Genomic DNA, 24,565 nt, shown 5'->3' on the forward strand with positions numbered 1-24,565 from the left:
GTCCCAAAAAAAAAAAGTTATAGCGCAGAAACTCGGTAAAGAGAAACTTGAGCCAATCCCAAAATCTTTGACACGCAGCAGGAAATCTGGAAAATCTCGACGCGTCTCAGCAAAGCGTATCCAGCGTCATTCTAAAAGTTTACTTCGAACACACACACACACACACACACACACAAAAAGTTTGTCACTTTGTTACAAAGTGTGTTAGTTGTCAGAATCTGCAGTAAAAAAGCAGCGTTTCTCCGTTGTTTCCTGCTGGCATTCTTGTTAATGTAACAAAGCGCATCCAGTCTGGAATCTCGTTGTCGCCCCCGCTCATGGAAGTTAAAAGTAAAAACCGCAGAGGCAAACCGCAAAACACCGAAAAAAAAAAACAAAAACAACAAAACAATATGAACTTTAAGCTGACAGGACCCCGCGGTTCTTCACACGGTTGAATCCGAACTATCGTCGGTTATCTTTCAGTAAAAACCATAGTAATGTTGAGCAAATCACCGCTCCTCACTGGTTCGGGAGGGGGGGAAAAGTTTCATCCTGTTGAGTCTAAACTTTGGGCAGGATCAAACTTTATGGCCCAGGGGGCGTCAGAGGCGGGGCCGACTTCCTAATGGGACAGGACGCTTTAAAGCTACAGTTTGACTGCTAGAAACCTGACAACTTAGAGTCCTTGTTGCAGTATCTATTCGTTGATTGATCTATTTATTCGAATAATATCCCAATATCTTAAGAATTGTTTTATTCCATAATATTTTACAATCACGTTATCGAACAAACAAAAAAACACCAAGTGATGTGTACATTTTGGTAATTTAAAGAAAAGAAAACTTAAACATGTACACAAATAAATAGCATATTTACAAAATACTAAGCAAAAAGAAAAAGTTTTTATTTAATACTTGCAGAATGAAGTTTATACTGAATGTATTTTAAAACAGAGTAAGCAGAGTAATAGATGTATTTAGACGTATAGTTCCACAAATGTCCAAAGAAAAATTAAAAGCCCATGCAAAGTGAAGTATTGTGATATAATCTTTTTGTTTGTTTGTTTTATCGGGAGAAATATTTTTTTTATTTTTGGCACATTTATTTCCATGTAAATAAGGTCTAAATATCTTTAAATGACTATTGCGCAATTGTGATTTGCACTCCTGAAAGAAACCTGTGTGGGTGGGGCACCAACTACCTCCCTCCCAGGGGCCCATCCCCACTTTCATCCAGCCCTGGCAGCATTGGCTACAGTCTCTATCTTGAACAACTTGTTTCTATTTTGCCCTGACTGCTTTTACATATATTTTTGCTATTTTTTAATTATTATATTAGGTTCCTGGTACATTTTGAAATGGGTCTTGATGGTGTATTTATGAACCCAAGTCTGCTAATATTCTTCATTGAAGCTGAAGATAAAAGTACAAATGTTCAGTCTACCATATGATATGATTTTATTGCTTGGTTATTATTGATTATTTAATTTATACTGCCCAGCATAAGATTCATGTTATCAGTAATTAAAGATCTTGATTCATGATTTAAGTCAATAAAACTTCATTTGTAGAGCACCTTTTTACACAGCTCAGTGCGCGCGCGCACACACACACACGCGCGCGCGCGCACACACACACACACACACACACACACACACACACACACACACACACACACACGTGTCCATCTAATGAGGTTGATCACACATTTTCCCAAGAACTTTAACAATAAATGCAAGGCATCGTCACTCATCAGTGGGTAATAGAACTATTTATTCTCTCTCTCTCTCACTCTCAATCCCTTTTATTATTTTTTTTTACAGTGTTCATGGAAAATAGACCTTTTCAGTTCCCACAATTGTTATGCTAATGAGGCCTCTCTTCCATTGAGAAATCATTCTGTCAAGATCCTCCCTCTTTGAATGTCGAGGCTCCGTTTCATCTTTTCCCATACATCCACTGAATAAATGATTATGAAGCCCTATTAAATATCAACAGACACAGTAAAGCTCCTAACAAATGCAAAGAGCCTGAGAGTTGCTTGTATATTTTTAGCTATATTAACATGTCTGTGAACTGATGCAAATCTCAAATTTAGATTATTAATTTACCCAATCACTGTCTCTAAGGACTAATACATAAAATGTTTTACTTCAGTATTTTTAATTAAAGTTGAACTCTGAAACATATTGGATAGCAGCATGGTTATTAGATCTGATAAAGCAAGGTGAGTGCAGTAATGACTGTACAGAAGTAATTCTTAACTAAACATTTTGTGCCCAGTTGCCACCAGTCTATAAATTCCCCACGGTATGGTTGAAAGTGGTCATTTCATGTCATTGTACCGCTCTCAGACACATTAAGAGATAGTCGTGAACAGTCAGCGCAGCTCTAAAGAGACCACCCACTTAGAAGAGTTTGCCCACTTGCGGTCAACATCCACCCCCTCGCCTGGACCCCACCTCTCTGTGATTATCAGTGTTGCAGGATATCAGTGGAAAGGTTTTTGTGATTGGTATGTATTTATTAGAATCATAATTTATCTGGGATATTTCACTATGTTTGTCCGGAATATGCAAATATTTTCGTCTGGTGGAGTCGGAAGAAAGTTACGACATGAGTGGATATGAATTCGGGCGCCTCCTCCTGGCTGTTTTACATAAAACACCTGACTTAACCTTCACAGTAGCATATTTGGATCAATTTGCAGCCCGCTCTTAATTATGACATATAAAAAAAAACAGTGACGTACAATGCCTTCCAAAAGCATCTAAGCCACTTCAGTTTGTTCACAATATGCCTTTTTATATTGCTTTTATGTGACAAATCAACACAAATTTATGAATAACACTGAAAGGAAAAGCCAGATCTGAATAAAACTGCATTATTCAGGGAGTAGGCTTCACAGCAAACCACTGCACAGGCTTGTACCTGCACCTATAAAAATCTATTCTTCACGCCCTCCCTTATTAAGTTTCTGACTGTAAGATTCACATTAATGGAAACAACCCAACCAACTTCAGGTCAGATCTGTCACAGAACAGATGCAACTTTCAGTAAATGCTATTTATTTTAATTCTTTGAACAGCTCTGTGTGTCTTCATTCAAACTACCCAGTAAAAATAGCAGAAATGATGTGGATGTATTGTATTGCACTTAAAACATCCCAAGTAAACATTAAAGACAATTCAAATTCAAAAATTGAGTTGAATATTTCCACTATTAGAAAAGTGTTCAATTTCAACACTTACTTATTCAACAAATTTATTCTTCATAATTAAGTTACATCAGTGTCATTCTCTGATTTAAAAAAAACAGTAGATCTGATACTGATCTCTTTGAACACAACTTGCGATTTAAAGTGTTTTTAGAACTGTTCCCAGTTCTGGTCTACGGTTAAAGAAAGGGGGAATATGAATGACTTTATATGGCGGTGAGAGACTGCTGTCACGTTGTTATTTATAGCTTCTTCTCGGATCACTCAAAGAACCTGCAGTTAAACCAAAGAGGAAAAAAAAAAAAAAAAGAAAAGTTGCACCCGTGTTGAAAAGAACTTTTTAACACTTCTTGGAGCAAGTCCTAGCAGGTTCAGTAAGGGGCAGAACCAGACACGCTACAGAAGGAGGGGCAGCTACCACACATCAATAATCCCTACAGCTTCTTCCCCCCTGGTGCACCCATTGTTGAGCGAGGAGGGCAGAAAAGCTTGTAATTAAAAGCAAAGAAATGCGCCGCCCCACAAGCTAAATGAAATAGATACAGTGTGTCATCTTTTGATGTCGTTTTAAATTATTAAAGGTATTAATAAAGAGGACTGGACTTAAAAGTAGAGTTCAGTGCACTTTGAAAACATAAGGAGGCTCTTCTTGCTGAGCGAGTAGGCCAGGAAAACACAATAATCTATTCCGGAGCCATAAAACAAAGACAAACACACCTTCATCACTGCAACGCTTTATTTAAACATCCTTACCAGGGCACAGTCGATTTATTAACTGCCCTTTAAGTAGTTAAGGATAGTGCCAAACAGACTTAACCCAGTCAGTTAACTGCGCGTTGACAACAAATTATACTTTAAAACACAAGAGCTTTAGGAAATACATAGAAATACAGTAAGTTGTATGTATTTTTTTTTAGAAAGTAATACCTTACATTTGGAAGGTATGGGTGCATATGGTATTTGGATTTTAGAAATGAATCCATATAGGCATCAACTTTCACTCCCTGATTGTAGAATAACAAAAAACAAGGCTTTTTTGACAGTGCTGTTTTACCCAAAACTAAATTCAGGGTTCAGACTAGTCACGTTTAGTTAATGTTGCTTCATCATTTCTTTTTTTGAGAAACTCCACTAAGCACCTTTGGTAAAATACGTTTTTGGTAATAAGAGGTTTTGTGCAAACAATGGTGAGTCTGAAGAATAAAACATGCTAAGTTTTCTTCTGGTAATGAAGCAGGTTTGCAGACGATGCTTGATGCTTGTGATTATTTGACTCTGTGGTCTGAAAACAGAGCAACAGAGTGAGACATAAACACTTCAAACAAACTCAATTTTGGCGTTGAGGCAAATAAAAAAAAAACATTTAAATATACTTACAAGGGGTGTACAAACAGTTGTATGACCATTGTTGTCAGTTTTGCCTCGCCGATGTGTCTTCAAACCTACACGTGTAATAGCAAATGGTGTCATGACATGTATGCCAATGTCAAATTGTACTCAAACAGTCAAAGTCTGATGCAAATAGCCTCCATATTGCTCACAGTGCAGCTGGTGGTTGAGCCTGTCCAGAGAGAGCATGATTTTATTCTCTTCCAAAGAAAGATTGTTGATCCCTTCCTGCACTCTTTCAGGCATCTGTATTTGGGCCACAGGCTGATTCTGCTTTAAAACGTCGTTAGGATACATTTCAGCTACGGGAAACTGGGCCGCACGCTCAAAACCTGCAAACCAAGGCACAACGGTTTTATTGAATCACAAGTTTCTACCTACAGCACTTTGCAAAAGCGTTCATAACTCATTCACATTTTCTAACATTAAAACCTAGATGTATTTTTGATGGGATTTTATTTAGATAAACAAAGTTGATTCAACAAATTGTGAAGCCGAGGGAGCAGGATGCATGGTTTCTACAATATTTAACAAGTAAACACCTGAAAAATGTGGTGGTGCACATGAATTTAGTGTGTTGTTCCACTGCAACCAATTGCTTTCAGAAGTGTCCTAATTACTTAGTGTGCCTGTGTGTAATTTAATCTCAGTATAAATGCAGCTGTTCGGTGAAGGCCTCCGGGGTTTCTTAGAGAACATTAGTAAACAAACAGCGCCGTAAAGACCAGGGAACATAACAAACAGGTCTGGGAGAAAGTTGAGGAGATATTTGAACTGTTCAGCTCATCATTCACAGAAGGAAAGAGCATTGTGCCACAGCAAAGACATTATACCCACTTCAGCTAAGAGCCTGGAATATTAAATTCAAATATTTTATTGATTCTGGAGGGAAGTAAATTTTGTTGTAACTCATAAAATTTTATTTCAGGCAGAAAAATTATATTCTGTGGAGCTATATTGGGCCCAAAAGGTTAGTAAAAAAAAAAACAATACACAAACAAAAAAAACTTTTTGGGCCCAATAATAGTAAAAATGTTCTGAAACTGAAAAATATTTTTTTCAAAACTACCAAATTTAGCTCCATATATTGCTGAGTAACATATCCTGGATGACACAATATTTTGTGACAAGCTCTGCTAATCCACATCATTTGCTTTTCCTGCTACTCTTTAAACCTCTGTCTGACCACATGGTTAGAAAGCTGGTCAGAGGGACGTTGGAGTAGGGGACATGATCCTCGCACATTATGATCTTTGGATGAGATGGTTAAAACTTCCTCCTTGTCTCTCTGCTTTTTTTGTCCTGCTCTGCAATAATGAAGCCTCCTTTTTAACTCCTGTGGGATTTGGGATCATAGGAGATTACTAGTTGAGCTTTTGAGATGCTAATCAGCTGCTCCAAGTTGTAAAAATGCTACCTTGCTGCTATGGTTACTCATCAAAACAACTGTTCAAAAGTAAAAATGAGCAAAAATCCTCCCAGATGCACAGTATCCAAAACTATGGGGAATAATTGACCAAAAATTGATCTAACTTAACAGAACAAAAGAAAAATAATCAAGACCAATATGGCCTGCGTAACTTCACAGGGGTTACAGAGAGTCAAAGCACAAGACATGTAGGGTTTATATAGTATAAATATATGAATATGTAAACAGATGTTACTTTATCAAGTAATGAAATATGTACCCTAATTAGAAACTAAATTAAGTATAAATACTCTTAAAAAAAAACAAAAAACACTTAAAATACAGAGAGTTATACCTTCATTTCGAGAGACTGCATTCCTATTCCTTGGACCTGGTCTGTTTAGCTCCGTGTTCTGCTTTGTAGGCTACAAAAAACCAAAACAACTTTGTGTTACATCATCATGTTCCAGATAAGCTTTACATTGTGACTTTTGGATTCTAGGGATGAGCAGAAGTAAAACCAGCAGGTATGTGTCTGTGCTCATTTTTTCTTTTTAGTACAACTCAAGATCAACAGGAATGTCCTGACTAACAAGAAGTGTCTGTTAATCAACTTCTCTTAGACAATGTGTGCCATTAAAGAGACAGCAAAACAAGTTTAAACCTACCAACTGTTTGATCTTTAATAATTATGCTCACTTTTTTCCCTCCCCACAGGGCAACTGCAGACCTGTGCAAAGACTCACCTGAGAGCTCGGAAGAAATCTCCTGCTTCCTGCGACAGGAGGTTGTCTGCTGTGCTCAGCAAAGGGTTTCCTGTAGACATGCCTGCTCTCCTGGGCTTGCTTTTGAAGGACAGGTTTGGCTAAAAGAAGATATTGAACTTATTTAAGCAACACTAAAAGGACGAAGTATCACATCTATTGTCCAGGAACACATTGATTTACTCAGGTACGCTGCACGAGTCTACTTAGCTTTATTTAACAGACACAAAGGCAGATGAAATAACTTTCGGTCGTTAAATGTAACAAAGTTAATAGATTCAGCATCAACAATGTACTCAATAAAGAAATGAAAGAATTGGTGGCTATGATACATCAGAATTGTCTAAGAATGTTGCACATACCACCGTGGCAAGTGGCAAGTTAACCTTTTGACTTCCTTCTTGCAGGAAGCAAAAGCATAAACTGTGTTTTGTTCTATATATCAAATATTTATTAAACTATGCATGTTGTTAAAAAACAGAAGCCAGCATCTTTGAAATTACAAAAGTATTTCAATGCCCACAGCAAAGCTGAGTTGCATACACATGAAAGTAAAATAGATGTAGGGTCATACTGTATACATTCAGAAGAGTTCTGTTTTAAAATAAGCATATTTTACTTGATTCTTCGTGACTTAAACATTCTTTGTAAGTCTTTTAAAAAGATGCATCTCTTATAGCTGAATATCTAAAAACATATGGTATAATTCTGTGAAGAAATAGATGACCAGTTTAAGTATGTTTTCTCAAGCTATCCGTGTGTATATTTATGTGAAATTTAAATCTACTGTTTAGAAAGAAACGAGTCTGATAAAAACTTGATTGAACGGTAGATACATTGCCTCTTAGAAATATTTTTTTGTCCTCCTTGGATATTTTCTAGCACTGTTCTGCAAAGACCTCAGAGGTTTGGTACGCTGGTGAACAAACAGCATCATGAAGACGAAGAAAAACACCAGATAGCTCAGGGATAAAACTGTAGAGATTCTTAAAGCAAAACATTAAAAAATAAATGTTTAAAATTTTTCATGTTTTCTTAGTATGAACCTAGCACTCTGTCGTACTAAGCTGGCAAATTCATACTCCAAAAGACACATCTGTAATAGCAGTGAAGGGTGGTTCTACAAAGTATAGACTCAGGAAGACAGTAACCAGTTATAATTTTCCTTTCACTTGTACCACTTTGCAATAGCCTATCAGAATAATCTATTAAAAAGCACACTGGTGTTTGTAGCTGTAACATGACATGACCACATGATAAAACATACATTACCATCCTTTGTGTTTAAGGCACTGCGGACTCCATCCCAGAGCTGTGCGATCTCTTCATCTGTGGGTGTGATGTGTAAACAGAGGCCTTTCTCATTCGTCTTCCCGCTTCCATTGATGTTGTTGTGAATCTCTTGAGGTCCTGAACTGGATGCGCCATTGACATTGCAGTCTAAAAACAGGCAGATGGGGCAAGGGTACGTCTCTGCCGAGTTGTTCCTGGATGGAGCCTCCTCTGTGGCGGGGGCTTGTTTAGCGTTATTTTCTTCCGTCGGCTCTGTCCGAGGAGGTGGGCGGGGCACCATGATCTTCCCCTGGGCTTTGACAATCTGAATCACCTCGGTGGCAGATTGAGGTCGTATGATGGTGCCCTTTCTTGCCCGTGAGGAAACAGGACCCCCACCGAGTCTGGCATTACAATCTCTCCGAGGGATCTTTGACCCACCGGTCCTGGTGCTGGTATGCAGCGCCTTGACCTTGTCTGCTCGCTTCTGGGCCAAACTAACTTGAATCCCAACATCTGCCCACGCTTCTTTTGTAAAATGATAACCAACAGAGGCTGCTGGGGGGATTCTGGGTCCAGGCTTTGAAGACTCATTCTCCATAGTGAGCCTTGGATGGTGGTCCTTGGAGACGCTTGTTGGGTGGGACACGGGTTTCTCCTGGTTTGCTGTGTCTTGCTCTTTGGACTCCGGATGGACTTCATCAAACCAGCGAAGCTTTTTTTTCGTCCTGCTATTGACCACCACATCTTTTGTTTTTGCTCTGGTCAATTCAATACTGTCTCGTATTGCTAACGCAACTTGTTTTGACAAAATTAAACGCCCTGGGTCATACAAACACAACTCTTCTGAAGAATACTTGGAATTTTTTTTGAGGATTCCTTTAAGTAACCCGGTGTTGCATACTGAATAAGTGGAGATCATTGGATATGGTGTTTCTTTATCTTCTTCATTCATCTCTCTGATCGTCTCTGGTCGATTATTAGAAAAACATGTAGCTGATGTTGATGCTGCATTTATGGGTTTCTCTGTTTGGTACATTAGGTTTGAGACTTTGTTGAGATTATTTATGGAAATAGAGGCTACTTTCTCAGATAACCGCTGGAGGTTTTCTTTTACTGTATGCAAAAGAACTTCATCATTTAAGTAATTATTGGCAACACTTCTTATCATCGGCGTCTCCAATAAAATGCCATTTTCAGAAGAGAATTGAATGTTTTTAGCGGATGGATAAGTCAACTGACGGTCATCACTAATAATTTGAGATCTACAGAGTAACAAATCGTCTTCTGTGGCATCTAAATCTTCCACTTTAGCATCATCAGCATCAACTCCATTTGTGTCCAGAATGCGGTAAGTTTGACTGTTTATCATGGATTTTGCCTCAAAGTGCTTTGAGTCTTCATTAGGAAGTGTAGAAAGAGCTAATGAGCCAGGTGTTTGTTCTTCAGATGTGATCCTTGGGGAAGTTAGAAAAAAATCCACATTATTATGAGACCAATTAGAATCAGCCCGTCTTTCTTGTTTGTGTTTGTCAAATTTTCTAAGAAGGGCTGGATTTTGATCCTGAAGCATCACTGCCGAGACTGAAGTTGGGGCTGAAGTTGATATTAAATTATGTCGTTTCTCTAGTTTCTCGAAGTCGAGAAAATATGATGAATACAGACTCTGTGGACCAAATGTGCTTTGGTTTGAGTTTTCATTCTCCAAGCTGTCCTTGCTCAAAAGGCTTTCAGAAATACTGGTATCAGACAGCTGGTTTGTCTGCAATACAGAGGCAAAAAGGAAGCATTGAGTTAAAAAGAAATAACAGTTCAAAATGTTACAAAAATGTTCTAATCATAAGAAGTAAATTGTATTTAGAGCTACTCGGTCTATCTCTGGTGAATAGTATTCAGTGATGTTTCGATTCAGTGAAAGAAAGTAAAATAGAAAAAATATTCAAAAAATAGATTTTCACGTGTGTAAACAAGAAAAGCAGATAAAAGTGTAGAACAGAATAACTGAAAAATAAAAAAATCTATTAAATAAACATTTTGATAAAGACAATCTTCAGATTTCTTGTTTCAGGTTTCTTAAATACTAAATACATGTCGCTTCATAAACAGCAAAAAAAGTTACATAAACGACTTATACTACAAAATACACTGAGCCAAGGTCAGAGTGCTGCTCCCTAGTGGTTATATAAAGCACTACATTACATATTTGAATTATACTTTTACTCCAACCCCCCAAAAATAAACTCCAGTTCAACCAATAACCTTCAGAAGTTTGTGCCATTTGAGATTTTAATTGGAGATATAAAGGCATTATAAATCAAACTGATTATTATAATTATTGGACATCACCTCTGTTGCCTTACAGAAAGGAGGTACAGGATTCAAGTACAGGTCTGTTTTTTTTTTCCTGCATAGGGATTGCATATTTCTGCTACATGTGGGTTCTCTCTGGGTACAAAAGTTCAGGTTAATTGGTGCAGAGTGTGTGTCCATGATTGTTTGTTCTTTAGATTTCTGTTTTGTCTTGTGTTGTACCAAGCCTCCTGCTCAATGACATTTTGAATCCTGAGGTTATACCAAAGCACATAACACCTTTTCAATTTTTATATTTAGAAAATGTAAAAAAAAATAAATAAATCTTAGAATTTTGCTGCCAGAAAATATAAGACAAAGTAAAATGAATAAACATTTTTGTCATAATTAGTAGAAGGTTGTTGGCATCCAAGAGTGTGAATGATACAAAGCTGCACTTCAGCTCCCCCTAGTGGTGCTGCATCAATACTAAATGGAACATTTGAATTCCCAGTATATTTTTTAACTCATTTAAATTGAACAAGATGTGTTTAAATTCAAACAGAGATGATTCAATGATCTCAAAGAAAATTGTTTTTACTATGTTAAGACAAGTGGTGGGACTCAATAAAAATGTTTAATCTAGTTAATTGCAGGGTCTGTAGTTTCCTAATTACATTTTAATCAAAAACAGTATATCGACATAATAAGCAAGACTTTTTGTTTGCGGATGACATTTGGGTGCCAGATCAATGGGCATATCAGAATACACACTACTAATGCATTAATATGTATGTCATTAATTAATTGAAATTAACGCAGTCTCAACTTAAATCATTATTCAAAATAGTTACATTTGCTGAGAATGAAACTATCGTGGAAATTCACACAGCAAACTAATAAATAGACTGAAACAAATATGATTTTGATGACTGCAGCCTGAAAGAAAATCTATTTGATTAAACATTACAGAATTGATGCATTTCAGAGAGAAGCATTTTTGTCTCCCTCTCCCTTCACTTTCCTCAACAACCTAAAACAGCCTGGCTTTTTATGCAATCTGTGCTGACATGCAGAATAAATGAATTCAAGCGCTCGGAAACAAGATGCAAACTTATAAAACTGAACTACAACATATAAATAAACAGCACAGAAATACTTTGACCCCAAAAGTAAAACAGCTCTGTAAGAGCTCCCACTCCTAAGCTGCTGAAATAAAATGACATAAATACCTCAAAACTGTGAAGTTCCAGATCCTTCCTGATGCGGTGCTCGTGAAGCAGTTTAGCGTAGGCCTCCTCAGCAGTGAGCGTTTGGCGGGGAGAGGATTTAGAAGATGTGGGAGGCTTTGTAGATGGAGGGCGACTTTTTCCAAGTAGAAAAAAAAAAACAGAAAAAAAGAAGAATATTACCCTTTTATTTGGTAAAAAGGTAATAAACATGCAAAAATGTATTTAAAAAAGTAACATCCTACAAACGGTATTGTGTCAACCCACCGACTGTGGGACAAACTCCTACCAACATCGCTTTATTATATGTATAAAGTATGAGAAATTTACAGTCAGCCTTTTTACCTGGGAGTGTCAGTGGGTGACACCACTGAGGGGGTCTGGGTGTACCAATCCCACGTGCCTTGGATTTGACCAAGTGCCTCCTCCATATTCCTGTTTCTTCTTTTGATAACTACGACAAAAACAAAACATCGTGTGAAGTTTGTCAATAAATGATCTCAAAAGGTACATGTGGGCGAAACGCGACACCAACGTGGCCTGAATCTCTGAGAAGGAGGCAGATGGGCTCTCTGGAAGCGCTGGGTTGCCTCCTCTAACTGCTCCCTGCGTTGTTGCAGGATTTTGTCTCTCAGGAGCTGCTCCTGAGTGTCCCATCGTTTCCTCCGCTCCTCCAGAGCCCTGAGCAGCAGCAGAGAATCCGGGTGAGGAACGTTCTCACATGTTCAATTGATTGCAGACACATTTTGGAAACAAAAACCTGAGTCTGTTACTTCAGATGTGTTTCACGATCGTCATTAATAAATAATAAGGATTAGCTTAGGAAGCCAAAAATAATAACAATTAAAAAAAAAACAACTGAATATTAATTGAACGTAAACTCAAAAGATATCAGTTTATTTACTGGGAAAAAAAATTGTTGAAATATTTCAAAATAATACAATATTTTGAGATTTTAGACAATGCATAAGATTTTATTCCCTTTGAACTCTTCCACACTCAGCAATTTTACAACCACATACTTTACTGTATGTTCTATTATTTTTATGTGACAGACCAGGAAAATTGGACTTCACATAATTAAATCTAAAAAGAACGACATACATTTGTTTCCAGTCCCCTTTCCTCTCATAAAAGAAATAAAATTTAATAAAAAAACAATTACTTTCTTAAGTTTTTAAAGTTTCAAAACTTGTCTAATCAGGATTCAGTTGTTCTGAGAAAGACTTAGAGATAATGTTGGATAATATTAGTGGACAAACTACAATATCATCACTGCCACGAAACAACATGGTGGCAGGAGGACAGAAAAAAAAAACAGTTTCAGACAAACCATGAATGGCTCAAAGCTGCAATTACAGTAAAGACGTTTCTACAAAGGTGGTTTACTAAGTGGAGGACCTTTCATCAAGGCACTGGATTTTATTTGGGATATCAGTGTAAAGAAATGCAAAACAAATGCATGTCAGACTTTTGTTTGCATTTTTTTTAAATCGTGTAAAATTTTCCATGAACTTCCCAATTATTTGTGTTATAAAATACCAAAGGTTATGGTTGTAATGTGACAAAAAAAAAATTATTGTCTTCTTTTGTAAGCCAATGTAGCTACGTTTATGTAAATTAATGAACTTCTCAGGAGCTGTAAGCTATAACTTTAAAATGTATTGAATTCAAAAGCAAGAGGAAACAATATGAATTCAGCACTATTCTTCTTTTGCTATACCTCATTGGGAAAGAAGAACAAATATTTATAACTAAATAAGCATTGCTTATTGGTTTAAAAACAGAACCTATTAGTGTTTACAGGACTTAGACTAATATAAAATGACCTTTCCAGCTTCAGCCCTCAGAAAAGTGAAAGATCTAAATCTACAGCTGGCAAACTCAAAATCAGGTCATCAGAAGCTGTCAGTCAACACCATCCGGATGGTTATGTAGTGCAATAGTGACATCTTCCAGGGTGAGAGGCTGAGCATGGTGCTGTAATCTGAGTCTCTTGGGTTTGGGTTGCAACCTGCAAACGTCTTGTCAGAACAAAGAAAAAGAGAAAAAGAAATGAATCAAAGAGGGGGACTCACTTTCTCCGTCGATTGGTCTCCTGCAAATATTTCCGAGCTCGGGCTTTGCACAACTTCTGCTGCTGGATCAAATGTTGCCGCTCATTTTCGAGATTTCCGGTATATCCAAACTTGGATTTTCTAGAGAAGTACCATGCTAAGGAGAAAGGCGTGACAACATGTGTAAGGGTTTCTGTTTGTGAAGTTACAAAGTAAAAGATTAACAGGTAGCTTTATTTAGCCTGACAAAGAGAGAGAAAAAAATGGGTGGTAATTTTTCAAAGTCATATTTTCACCATGTTATTTATAAATGTCATAGTTCCAGACTAAACATTCAATTCACAAGATAAATATTTAGTTTCCACCAAAGTATAGTTATTTAGTTTACAATATTAAAATTAAATTAAATATTTAGTTTGGAAAAATTACATTTAAAAATGTGAACAACATGGTGAAAATATATCTTTGAAAAATAAACACCCGTTTTTGTTTTCTCTATGACATTCAAAATAAACCAAAAATATTCCTGTTAATATCTTAATGTTTAACTTTGTAAACTGCATTTCATATACTTGTGACTAGAGAACATCATGAAAAATCTCATGAATTAAACAGACTGTTCACATAAATAACCCTTATACTAATTGCAAGCTTCACCTCAACACGTCAGGTGTTGTGCGACACAGAGTTCCCAATATTTACAAGATTAATAAAATAAGTAATTTGAGGATACAGTAGATAGGAGAAGTTTGCTTGTAGAGTCTGCATCTTCCCAGAATCTTGGTTTTTGTTGTCCATACGGACAGCTCCAGGTTCAGCTCTGAGCAAAAGTGAGCCGCTGTCTTTTTTTCACTACGTCACGCCGTTAAATTTTAATTCACTCATCCGTTTTCACGGCGAGATTACAATTTTCAAATCCAACTAGCGATATGTTCTCCCCTTAACCACAACCGAGTCTCCGGGGTTCGCTTAAAACTACACGAAAAAAGTCATTTGGTAGAGGTAGCTGTGAGTTTCCGCTTGCACTCTGTGTATAGTCCCTCCATGATAGCAACCGGGGGACGCAGTTCCTTAACAACCACGTGCTGCCTTTACGTACACCGAAAAGTGTCGGAAATACACTTGAATGAAGACAGAACGTCATTTAACACAAGTAACCTGGAAACAAAAAGGTATTTAAATGATAAAAACACGCATCCCCTCAATTCTTACCAGTGAATTTTAATATGATACGTTTCAATCATACGTAAATAATGTGATTAACAAATAAAATACACCAACTTTAAAGGTGCCTTTTAACAGCTGACGGGGTTTATCAGCAATGCAAGTAAGAAAGTGAAACATGGATTTATTACTACCACGGTGAAATATTTCAAGCAGTTCTTTTTTTATTTCAATTATTAAGCCCTACAGGTAATAAAAACATCACATTCAGCTTTTTATCAGAAACTTACAAGACGAATAACGAAATTATAAGCATTTTTGAGACAGAAATGTCATCCTATTCTAGGCGATGGAGATGATGAGTCTGTGGGACTGTATGGTTGGGTCTGTTGTGGATCATGACATTTCTTGCATTTTCCTAAATTTTGTGTTTTCTCATTACCTTTGAGCCATAAATATTGATTTCTAAATTAATAAACACTGGAAATAAGTTACTCTATGTATAAGCATTTTTTAAAGCCTTTGAATTTCATTTTTTTTGTATTGAATTATTACAATAAATACACTTGGATTATTTTGAAAGTAGAACGTTTATGTTGACGAACCTCTGTATTATATGTTTTGGCTTTTAGCAGCATACTAAATCTCCTGAGGGGGAAAAAAAATAATCTTTTATGGGTTTTTGTTTTGGTGTGTGATGATTTTAAGGTTTCCCCATTTGGTTCCTCCTTAAAAGAATGCTTTCTGGAGCCACCGCTGTGCTTTGTGATTTTAAGTACTCAACATAAAAATGATAGATGGTGATAGGTCTGTCCTATCACCATCTATGAATAAAATACTGGAAAGAGTAGTATTTGTGCTGACTTGTTGATCCTTACCGAGGAGCTTTGATTTAAATTAATGTTTCCAAGTCATTTCAGCCAGTCTATATATACACTCTTTCTACACTGGTGGAGCTGATTGCTTTCACTGCTTAGGGTGAAAGCTTAGGTGTGCCGGTAGATTTTTACCTTTTATTTTTGAGGGCATCATGAGTTAAGAGGATTTGGGAAAATCCGCTTTTCCATTCGTTTGCTGTCCTCAGAACCCGGGGTAGCATTTTAGGACATTGCACCAGCTGTATTCACACACTCAGGCAGACTTCTGTCTCAAACCAGAGGTGGACAAAATCTGGCTAGTTAGATGCATCTGATCTAAGTTAAGTGTTTAATTTTACTTCAGTTTTGCTAGAATCCTCTTTTACTTCAAAACCCCACCGCCCTATTTTGCTTTGCAGAGGCTTAAAGGGACATGTATTGAAAATAAAGGACAGGGAATAATCCTGATGTAGGACACACCTATAAATCTGCTCAAAACCCGCCCACTAGGCTCACAAACACAAGCACTATGAGAACCATAGGTGGTTGGAACACTGTGACAGTCTGACAGGTGGTACTGAAGCAAACCTGTTATGGCAGTTCCTCCTCGAGGTCCAGCTGGTCATGTTTGGATACAATTTTGCTCTTATATGATTTAATATATAAATGATGTGAAGGTTATTTAGTGGACCAGGCTTTTCCAAGGTGAGTGGAACATCCTGTTGGATTATTTCAACAGGTTAATCCTTCGTTTTTCTTTTTTAATTCCACAAAGCAATTTTGTTAATCTAGCACAATATTAATGCACTTATATTAAATCCAACAATGCATATATTTAGTTTTATTACCTTTTACAGTCAGAGTCATCATATCCTGATGAGCGTCTCTGGATCGCTGTCATCATGATAAAACGCAGCAGGAATCTCACTTTGAGGCATTCTGAAAAATCCAGGTAAGTTCCTTTCTCTGCTTTATAGGAATCAAAACAGATTTTCATCCATTTTTATGACATTTTTTTTTTCATTATAAAGATTTTATTTAATTTTAGGGTTTAGGACTACCTTACCTGAATAATGGGCAGCATTTTTAACTTAAAACCCAAAACCACACAAGAAGAAACATACTTAGCAGTACAATAAAATGATTAATATGTATTTCTTGGATGCACATGATGTTGCTTAATGGCACAGAATAAAGTTAACACTAATTATTACTAAATAAAGAGGCGCTGTTCTCGTTTGTCATCTGCAGCAATTGTGCTGAAGCAATTAGCTCCAGAGATAATCATGTTATTTAAATGCAATTTACTGAACAGGGTCATTTTAGTCGTTTGACAGTAGCACAAGATAGGATTAGTGGTGAAAATAGCCACTGATGTATGATTCCTGTATAAAATTAAAAAAAATCTGGCATGTCAAAAAAAGACATATTTTCTCTTTTGTATTACAGAAAAGTAAATGGTAATAAAATTATTCTAAGTTGTAGAACCTTTACATTTCTTGTGGGGAAAAAAAGCCTCAAAGAGAGACAAGTATGTAACCATAAATCCAATGCTTTTTATCTGTTGTTATTTTTGTAATTGACGTGTTATGCTGTTCATTTTAAATAGGTTTTTATATTTTATTAGTTTTAAATGTTGACTTCTAAATGCCTAACAAGAGAGTGGGTTTGCAAATTAGCCTCCAGCTGGAAGGCCTATAGTCAGGACAATTCTTTTAAAGGTAACAATGTTTTATGATTTGTCCCAGATCAAATATATCTAAAACAAATACATGTCTCTTCACTTGGAGAGGATTGTAATATTATCCCGTCAGGTCAGATGAAAGAGCAGATGATGAATCTGTGGGTGGCATCACACATGTGAACCTGGTGTGAGTTATAACAACAAGACCGAACTGAGGTACAAGCTCAGCCTTCCCACAAACAAAGGCTGAGATGAAACTAATATTTTATCCTTTAATTATGGAATTGTAACCACAATTTTGAGATTTTCATGTGTTATACCAATGTAAAGAATTGTGTATAAAAATGGGCCTTTCCTGTAGATCTAATTAGCAAATAGCCTACAGAATAAACAACTGATTTGGTTAGATGTTGTTTCATAATCTTGCCCTGCTTTATTGCTGACCTGTCTGATGTGTACCTTTGTTCTTGTGATGGTGATTTTTTTTTTTTTTACCAATGAGTATCTAAGAGGGTTTTGCTTGATCCACCTTGCAGAGATGGAAAGAGTATGACACAGGCAAAGGCTTTTTAAAAATCTTAAACGCAAAATTTGTATTTAATTTATTTCTTTTTTTTTACGTTTCCACTTAATTACTGCACTGAATACGCTTTTCTTTCAGAAAATTGCCTTTCTGGAGTCTGTATATTACAGTTAAAGAATAATCAATCACTAAATTAGTTGGTGGTTATTTCAAAAATTGATTCCGATTAATACGATGAATCATTTCAGGTCTATTTTGTAGATATGCATAAAATTTTTCTAAAGTCTGTCCTAGGTTTTAACTAAATAATTCAAAAGAAAAACCACAAAAATGCCTAAAGGTCAGAAATTTTATTATACTTAAGCATTAGCATCGGTTTAGGCAGTATATGTCCCTGTTGTCTTGTTGTCCCATCCAAAAAATGTTAAAAGCCATGCATTATCTTGCGCCTGTTTCATAATTACTCTCAAATATGTGTTACTCTATTATGCAAAATACACATATAACAACATGTTTGTGTTACGTGTCGAAATGTCAAAATGCTCAGTAGGTATGAAGACTTTGACAAAGCAAGTTGCAATCTCTGTTTGCATCTTTCTTACTCAAACATCGTGTTCGTCTGTCTTCAGATGGATCGGCGAAAGGAGAGCCTTGATGATGACGGGGCTTGTTGGAGCCAAACATCGGAGACAAACAGCTCGGGGAGCTGGTTACCTGTTCCAAGCTCACCCTTCCTCCTGCCTCTCCATTACTGAGGAGGTGTTCCTAGAAGCTGCGGAGTACGGCAACATTCCCGAAGTGAGGCGGATGCTGGAGGAGCTTCCACACCTCAACATCAACTGCGTCAACTACATGGGGCAGAACGCACTGCAGCTGGCAGTCGCAAGTGAGCACTTAGAAGTCGTCAAGCTTTTGCTGAAGAGGAAAGAACTTGCAAAAGTGGGGGATGCTTTGCTGTTAGCCATCAGTAAAGGGTACATCCGCATAGTGGAAGCCATTTTAAGCCACGAGGCCTTTGCAGATGGTCAGAGGCTGACGAACAACCCCAGTCATGACGAGACACGGGACGACTTCTTCTCCTACGATGAGGATGGCACGCGTTTCTCTCATGACATCACTCCCATTATCCTGGCTTCTCAGTGTCACGAGTACGAGATAGTACACATGCTGCTTTTGAGGGGGGCCCATATAGAGCGTCCCCATGACTACTTCTGTCAGTGCAGGGTCTGCGTTGAGCAGCAGAGGCTTGACACCTTCTGCCACTCTCAGTCTCGTATCAGCGCTTACAACGGCCTCGCAAGCCCAGCGTATCTTTGCCTTTCGAGTCAGGATCCTGTGATGGCAGCTTTGGAGCTGAGCAATGAGCTCGCAGTTCTGGCCAACACTGAGAAAGAGTTCAAGGTACAAAAATACAATTCTTGTCTCGTCCAAAATATAATTTCTACATACTGCGTCTTAAATGAAAATCTAATTTGTCTGCTTCAGAATGACTACAAGAAATTGTCCATGCAGTGTAAGGACTTTGTGGTGGGACTCTTGGATTTGTGTCGGAACACGGAGGAAGTGGAGGCCGTCCTTAACGGTGACATGGAATCCTTTGCTAACACGGAAACCTCTGCCAAACCGAACCTGATCAGGTTAAAGCTGGCAATAAAATATGAAGTTAAAAAGGTAAATATTTCTCAAGCTTGCAATTTATTTTTTTTTACCTCATGAGCTAATTGACATAGTGTCTTCAAATTTCATTTGGTCTTGTTGCAACACAAAGACATGCATAATTGTGAAGTGTGAGGAAATGTGACGAGGTTTTCATCATTTTTTACTAATAAAAATCTGAAAAGTGTGGTGTGCATTTTTTAGCCGCCCTACATCAAAACTGTACTTTGCACATCTAGAGATTGAGCCGTCCCTATTCTTCCTCACACGATAACTCAGATTCAGTCAGACTGGTTGGAAAGTGCCAATCACAGTAGTGATGTGCTTTTTTGTGCTAATTTCTTTCACCTCATAAAATTTCTAGAAAATGCCTGGATCAACATAAACATTTGTCTAATTTTTTGCAGTTTGTGGCCCATCCAAACTGCCAGCAGCATCTTCGATCAATCTGGTATGAGAACCTGACTGGACTGCATCAGCAAACAGTTGCAGTTAAAGTTCTTTTTGTCTTCGGTGTAGCTGTTGGGTTACCCGTCCTAGCTTTTATTTACTGGATAGCACCATCAAGTAAGGTTAGTTTCTAACCCTATTACACAGTATTATAAGTAGGAGAATGTTTTTTTAAAAATAAGAAATATTTACAGTTTTGTTTCAAATTGATGCTTCTCAAAATGACATTTTTATCGCAGTTGGGGAAACTCATGCGTGGACCCTTCCTGAAGTTTGTGGCTCATGCCGCTTCCTTCGTCATATTCCTCTGTCTGCTGGTTCTAAACGCAGCGGACCGCTTCGCAGGAACAGCACTGCTGCCGAACATGACCACCCACGATTACCCCTCACAGGTTTTCCGGATGAAGACCACCCGTTTCACCTGGATGGAGATTCTTATCATTTTCTGGGTTATAGGTATCGTTTAGACACATTTTACCTGTCAAAATGTTATTAAGATTACTGCTATACAGTAACTGCCTATCAGAATGAAAAACAATAAATTAGTGTAGAGAGTTCAAATCTAATACTAGTTGTATCTCCACCAAAATATGCAGATGGGCTCAACAGTACCCACTTCACTTATAAAGAATTGTCCTCTAGCAAATACAGAACATGTATTTTTGGAGCCATCGACAAGCTTCTTGTATTATTCTGTTGATGGGAACAAAAACTGAATTGCTTCTCTGCATCTTGCTAAGGAAACGAAATATGCATTGTGGCGTATGCATCTATTAGGTTTGCGTTTAAGTAGAGAAAATCTGCCATACGTAACATTTTTTGCACAAAATCCTTCACTTCCAAATTTGCTATAATTGTAAGTTGTTTCAGCATCTTGCCTAAAAAACTTATTGTGTGGTTATTATAAAATACCCACAAAACCGTTTTTTTTGCTGCCATATGGCTTGATTTGACGAAATGTTTTAATGGCGTACATTCTACGTTTCGGGACGAATTCCCAATTGTGCTTTATTGATTTGGTCATTGTCATGGTATATAGTGTTTAAATTAAAAGAGGAAGTATGTGACTCTCAGCACAACAAATCCTGATTCTTTTCCCTCCCTACAGGTAAGATATGGGAAGAATGTAAAGATATTTGGTCACAGGACATCCAGGAGTACATCTCAGAACCATGGAACCTTCTGGATTTTAGTATTTTGGCCATTTTTATTACCTCTTTCATCGCAAGATTAATGGCTTTCTGGCATGCACATTCTGCACAGTCCTACATTGACAAGCATCCATTCAACATGACCTTGCCTTCTGAGGTACAATATTTTCAGCTGGGTAAGTATACATCCAAAATTGTATACATTTAGATATTTTGTTTTTATTTTATTTTTATTTTAAATTCTTGGGGGCTACTATGGCTTTCATTGGTTTCCTTTTCTTACACATATAGTAAAATAGACAGGATGAATGTTTACATCACCTAAGCTGTCCTAGGTAACACCATCTTTATGTATTTCCAGCAAGAATTCACTGGATGCCTTCAGACCCTCAGCTTATCTCCGAAGGTCTCTATGCGATTGCCATCGTTCTGAGTTTTTCCCGCATTGCGTACATCCTGCCTGCCAACGAGAGGTTTGGGCCGTTGCAGATCTCTCTGGGAAGAACGATGAAAGACATTTTTCAGTTCATGGTGATTTTCATAACGGTGTTTGTGGCTTTCATGGTGGGAATGTTCGATCTGTACTCGTACTACCTTGGAGCCAAACACAACGTTGCCTTTACAACGTAAGTGCCACTCACATGCCAGCTGCAACAATAGTTTGCATGTTATTATTGATTTCTCTCTTCCTCCAGGGTTGAGGAAAGTTTTAAAACATTATTCTGGGCCATCTTCGGACTGTCAGAAGTAAAATCTGTGGTACTAAACATCAACCATAAGTTCATTGAGAACATAGGCTATGTTCTGTACGGGGTGTACAACATCATCATGGTGATTGTTCTGCTGAACATGCTCATAGCCATGTTCAACAGCTCCTTCCAGGAAATCGAGGTATGACTCAAACACAACATGTTTTTTAAAGGTTTATTGGCTCTAACAGCCGTTATTTGAAAGTGGCTAGAGAGGAAAGTAGGTAATGAGAGAGGGGGAAAGCATGTGGTAAAGGTCAACAGGCCGAGCTTGAACCTGTGAAGGTGGCGTCAAGGACTAAGTCCTCCATACACGGGTTGTGCACCACACGACCCCAAATATGTTTTAATTACTGCTTGATTTTGTTTTTCATGAGTTATCGTGGGATACAATCCATAACCACAAAGGACGGATATTAATCCGTCCTTTGTGGTTTTTTATTTCTAACCTCTGAGAGCCCTCTCTTATCTGAAACTTCAGGATGATGCTGACGTGGAGTGGAAATTTGCCCGAGCCAAGCTGTGGTTTTCCTACTTTGAGCATGGCAGCACTCTGCCTGTACCCTTCAACCTTGTACCAAGCCCCAAATCTGTGGTGTCCTTCCTACTCGGGATAAAAACATTGATCGGATCTTCTAGAAAAAGCAAAGAGAATTCAAACAATGACATGGATCGTAAAAATGTAAGACATCTTCTGCAAAATGACGTACGAATCACAATTTGCCTAATGTCAAATAGTACCCTGGTTTTGCTCTGGGTTTATAGATGCTACAATGTTCTGTAAATGCAATCAAAGTGCAATAAAAGTCTAATTTTCTGCTTTTCATTTTTTCTGAAACTACAGTTAAGGGAACACGGAGGACTGAAGGAGGACTCATCTGTTCAACCTACACGTCATCAAGTAAAGCATTTCTCATTGCCTGACTGCAGATGGTCATTTCTTAACTACACATTTGATATTTTGCACACATACATGAAGAATTAGCCCAGCATTTAATTTTCTGAATACCGGTGTGTTTCCTAGCAAACGTCATAAAACAGCATCGGCATTTCTTGATAGAAAGACGGGTAGAATGTCTCAAAAGTATAACATTTTATTGTAGTAGTATAAACAATAATTGTGTTTTCAATAAATTCAGCTGGCTCCCTTAACAATTATTCTAAAATAAATACAACAGAAGCAGTTTTGGAATTTATACTTTACATTTTTAGGCTATCAAAGTATCTGGCAACAGTAAGTCATATGGAAAATTGGAAAATTACTTGTTTTCACCCCAATCATCATTCTGTTTAAACAAGCTGATGGGTCTTTAATGTAATACTTGAATCATTTTTAAAAAATTTTTTTGCAGAAAGTAATGAACTGCCTCATCAAAAGATACATATTTAAAGCACAGAGAGATAAAGATAACGACGAAGTGAACGAAGGTACGTTTCCCGGAAACACTGTTCTTGTTTTTTTTTTTTGTTTGTTTTTTTAATCTCTAGATCATGGAATTGCCAAAAAGTGAATAAATACATAACTTACTTGACCCAAAGGTGAACTGAGAGAGATCAAACAGGACATCTCGAGCCTTCGCTACGAGCTGCTGGAAAGAGGGAACCACGATTTAAACACACTGGCCGACCTCGTCAGGCAGCTGGGAGAGGTTGTGCAGAAAGAAGAGCAGAGAGGGGATGTCATTTCTTAAAAACATGTATATAACAGAAACAGATAAGTTGTACATAACGCAGCCTCATATATTTGTTGCACAGGTAAGTTTTTAAAACTACAGTATTCAGTTCTGTTTTCTAAAGAGGCCTATGAATTACTGTTTGGCTTAAATATAATAATTTTAGTAGGAAACTTCATTTTCTTCAGCTGTATCTGTTCAGTTAACCACATGGTGGCACTAAGGTAGTGTATTTTCCCTTTGTTGGTTCTGGGTGTGTGGATGTTAGCAAATAATGACTTTACAGATGCAATTTTTGATAAAGTCTTGTAGACAAGTGAGGTGTTTATATAAAACAAGGAAATTAGTTTTATTATGTTTGTTTGGGCTGTAATCTAGAAGTCAGAACAAAGCCTTTTGGTAATAATTACTCTTTAATTTTTCTATTTAGTATAACTTTAAAGTTAATGAGCTTTGGCTTGATGTTTAGAGGAGTCATTACATTTTTAAATTGTACTGCAATAAAGTGAAGGTTTACCTGAGCATGCTGTTTATTGAATGTCATAATCATCAATGTTGGTTACCTTTGCTTCATGGAATAAAGATGGGTGATTTTTTTTTTAAGTATTGAAACCTGCTGTTTTCCAATATAGATTTTAGTTTTTTGCTGTAAGCAAGAACAGCAGACAACAGGCTGCTTCTTTTACAAGAATGCAAACTACAAGCATAGTTTAGCTTCAAAGCTATACAACGAGGCAATACAGAGAAAAGCTTAAATGATTTTTTTAAATAAAAGCAAAAGATAAAAATGATTAGCAATAATGTTGTGAATCGTAAAGGTAAAAAAAAAAAAAAAAACATAACTGACCTATATTAGAGCCAGAAGTTAATTCAAAATGAGACATTTTCAGAAGATAGTCTGATAAGAAAATCTAGGCCATCACAACATCCGAAGAGTGCATGTTTCAGATATGAATGTGTCATTGTTATCCAAGAATTATGTAGGCCACTGCCTGAGAATCCCCTCGGATGTCGTCTAAAACATGACGCAGGAGATAGGGCCAAGGACTGCG

General features: G+C 37.3%; 2 protein-coding genes across 3 annotated transcripts; one reads left to right on the plus strand and one right to left on the minus strand.

The window, feature by feature from the left end:
* Nucleotides 1-3,916: 3,916 nt before the first annotated feature.
* Nucleotides 3,917-16,570, minus strand: cep126 (centrosomal protein 126). Of its 2 annotated transcripts, none has more exons than XM_017308078.1 (11): nucleotides 16,476-16,570; nucleotides 13,628-13,763; nucleotides 12,085-12,230; nucleotides 11,895-12,003; nucleotides 11,553-11,685; nucleotides 8,032-9,793; nucleotides 6,742-6,860; nucleotides 6,351-6,420; nucleotides 4,740-4,919; nucleotides 4,576-4,640; nucleotides 3,917-4,480 (listed from the first exon to the last, which is right to left on the minus strand). In XM_017308078.1, the coding sequence occupies exons 1-11, from the start codon at nucleotides 16,495-16,497 to the stop codon at nucleotides 4,409-4,411; spliced, it is 2,814 nt and encodes a 937-aa protein (XP_017163567.1). In that variant the 5' UTR covers nucleotides 16,498-16,570; the 3' UTR covers nucleotides 3,917-4,408. The 2 variants fall into 2 exon arrangements, with proteins under 2 accessions (XP_017163567.1, XP_008424631.1); XM_008426409.1 differs by lacking the exon at nucleotides 16,476-16,570 and adding an exon at nucleotides 14,340-14,670 and having other exon boundaries at nucleotides 13,628-13,747.
* Nucleotides 16,496-24,287, plus strand: trpc6b (transient receptor potential cation channel, subfamily C, member 6b). Its single transcript, XM_017308079.1, has 12 exons — nucleotides 16,496-16,579; nucleotides 18,464-19,235; nucleotides 19,320-19,505; nucleotides 19,898-20,062; nucleotides 20,180-20,396; nucleotides 21,049-21,267; nucleotides 21,453-21,717; nucleotides 21,787-21,982; nucleotides 22,322-22,522; nucleotides 22,685-22,741; nucleotides 23,193-23,268; nucleotides 23,380-24,287. Exons 1-12 carry the CDS (start codon nucleotides 16,530-16,532, stop codon nucleotides 23,529-23,531), a joined length of 2,556 nt encoding a protein of 851 aa, XP_017163568.1. The 5' UTR covers nucleotides 16,496-16,529; the 3' UTR covers nucleotides 23,532-24,287.
* Nucleotides 24,288-24,565: the final 278 nt, after the last annotated feature.

This window comes from Poecilia reticulata, linkage group LG13 (assembly GCF_000633615.1).
Source record: "Poecilia reticulata strain Guanapo linkage group LG13, Guppy_female_1.0+MT, whole genome shotgun sequence".
NCBI lineage: Eukaryota > Metazoa > Chordata > Actinopteri > Cyprinodontiformes > Poeciliidae > Poecilia > Poecilia reticulata.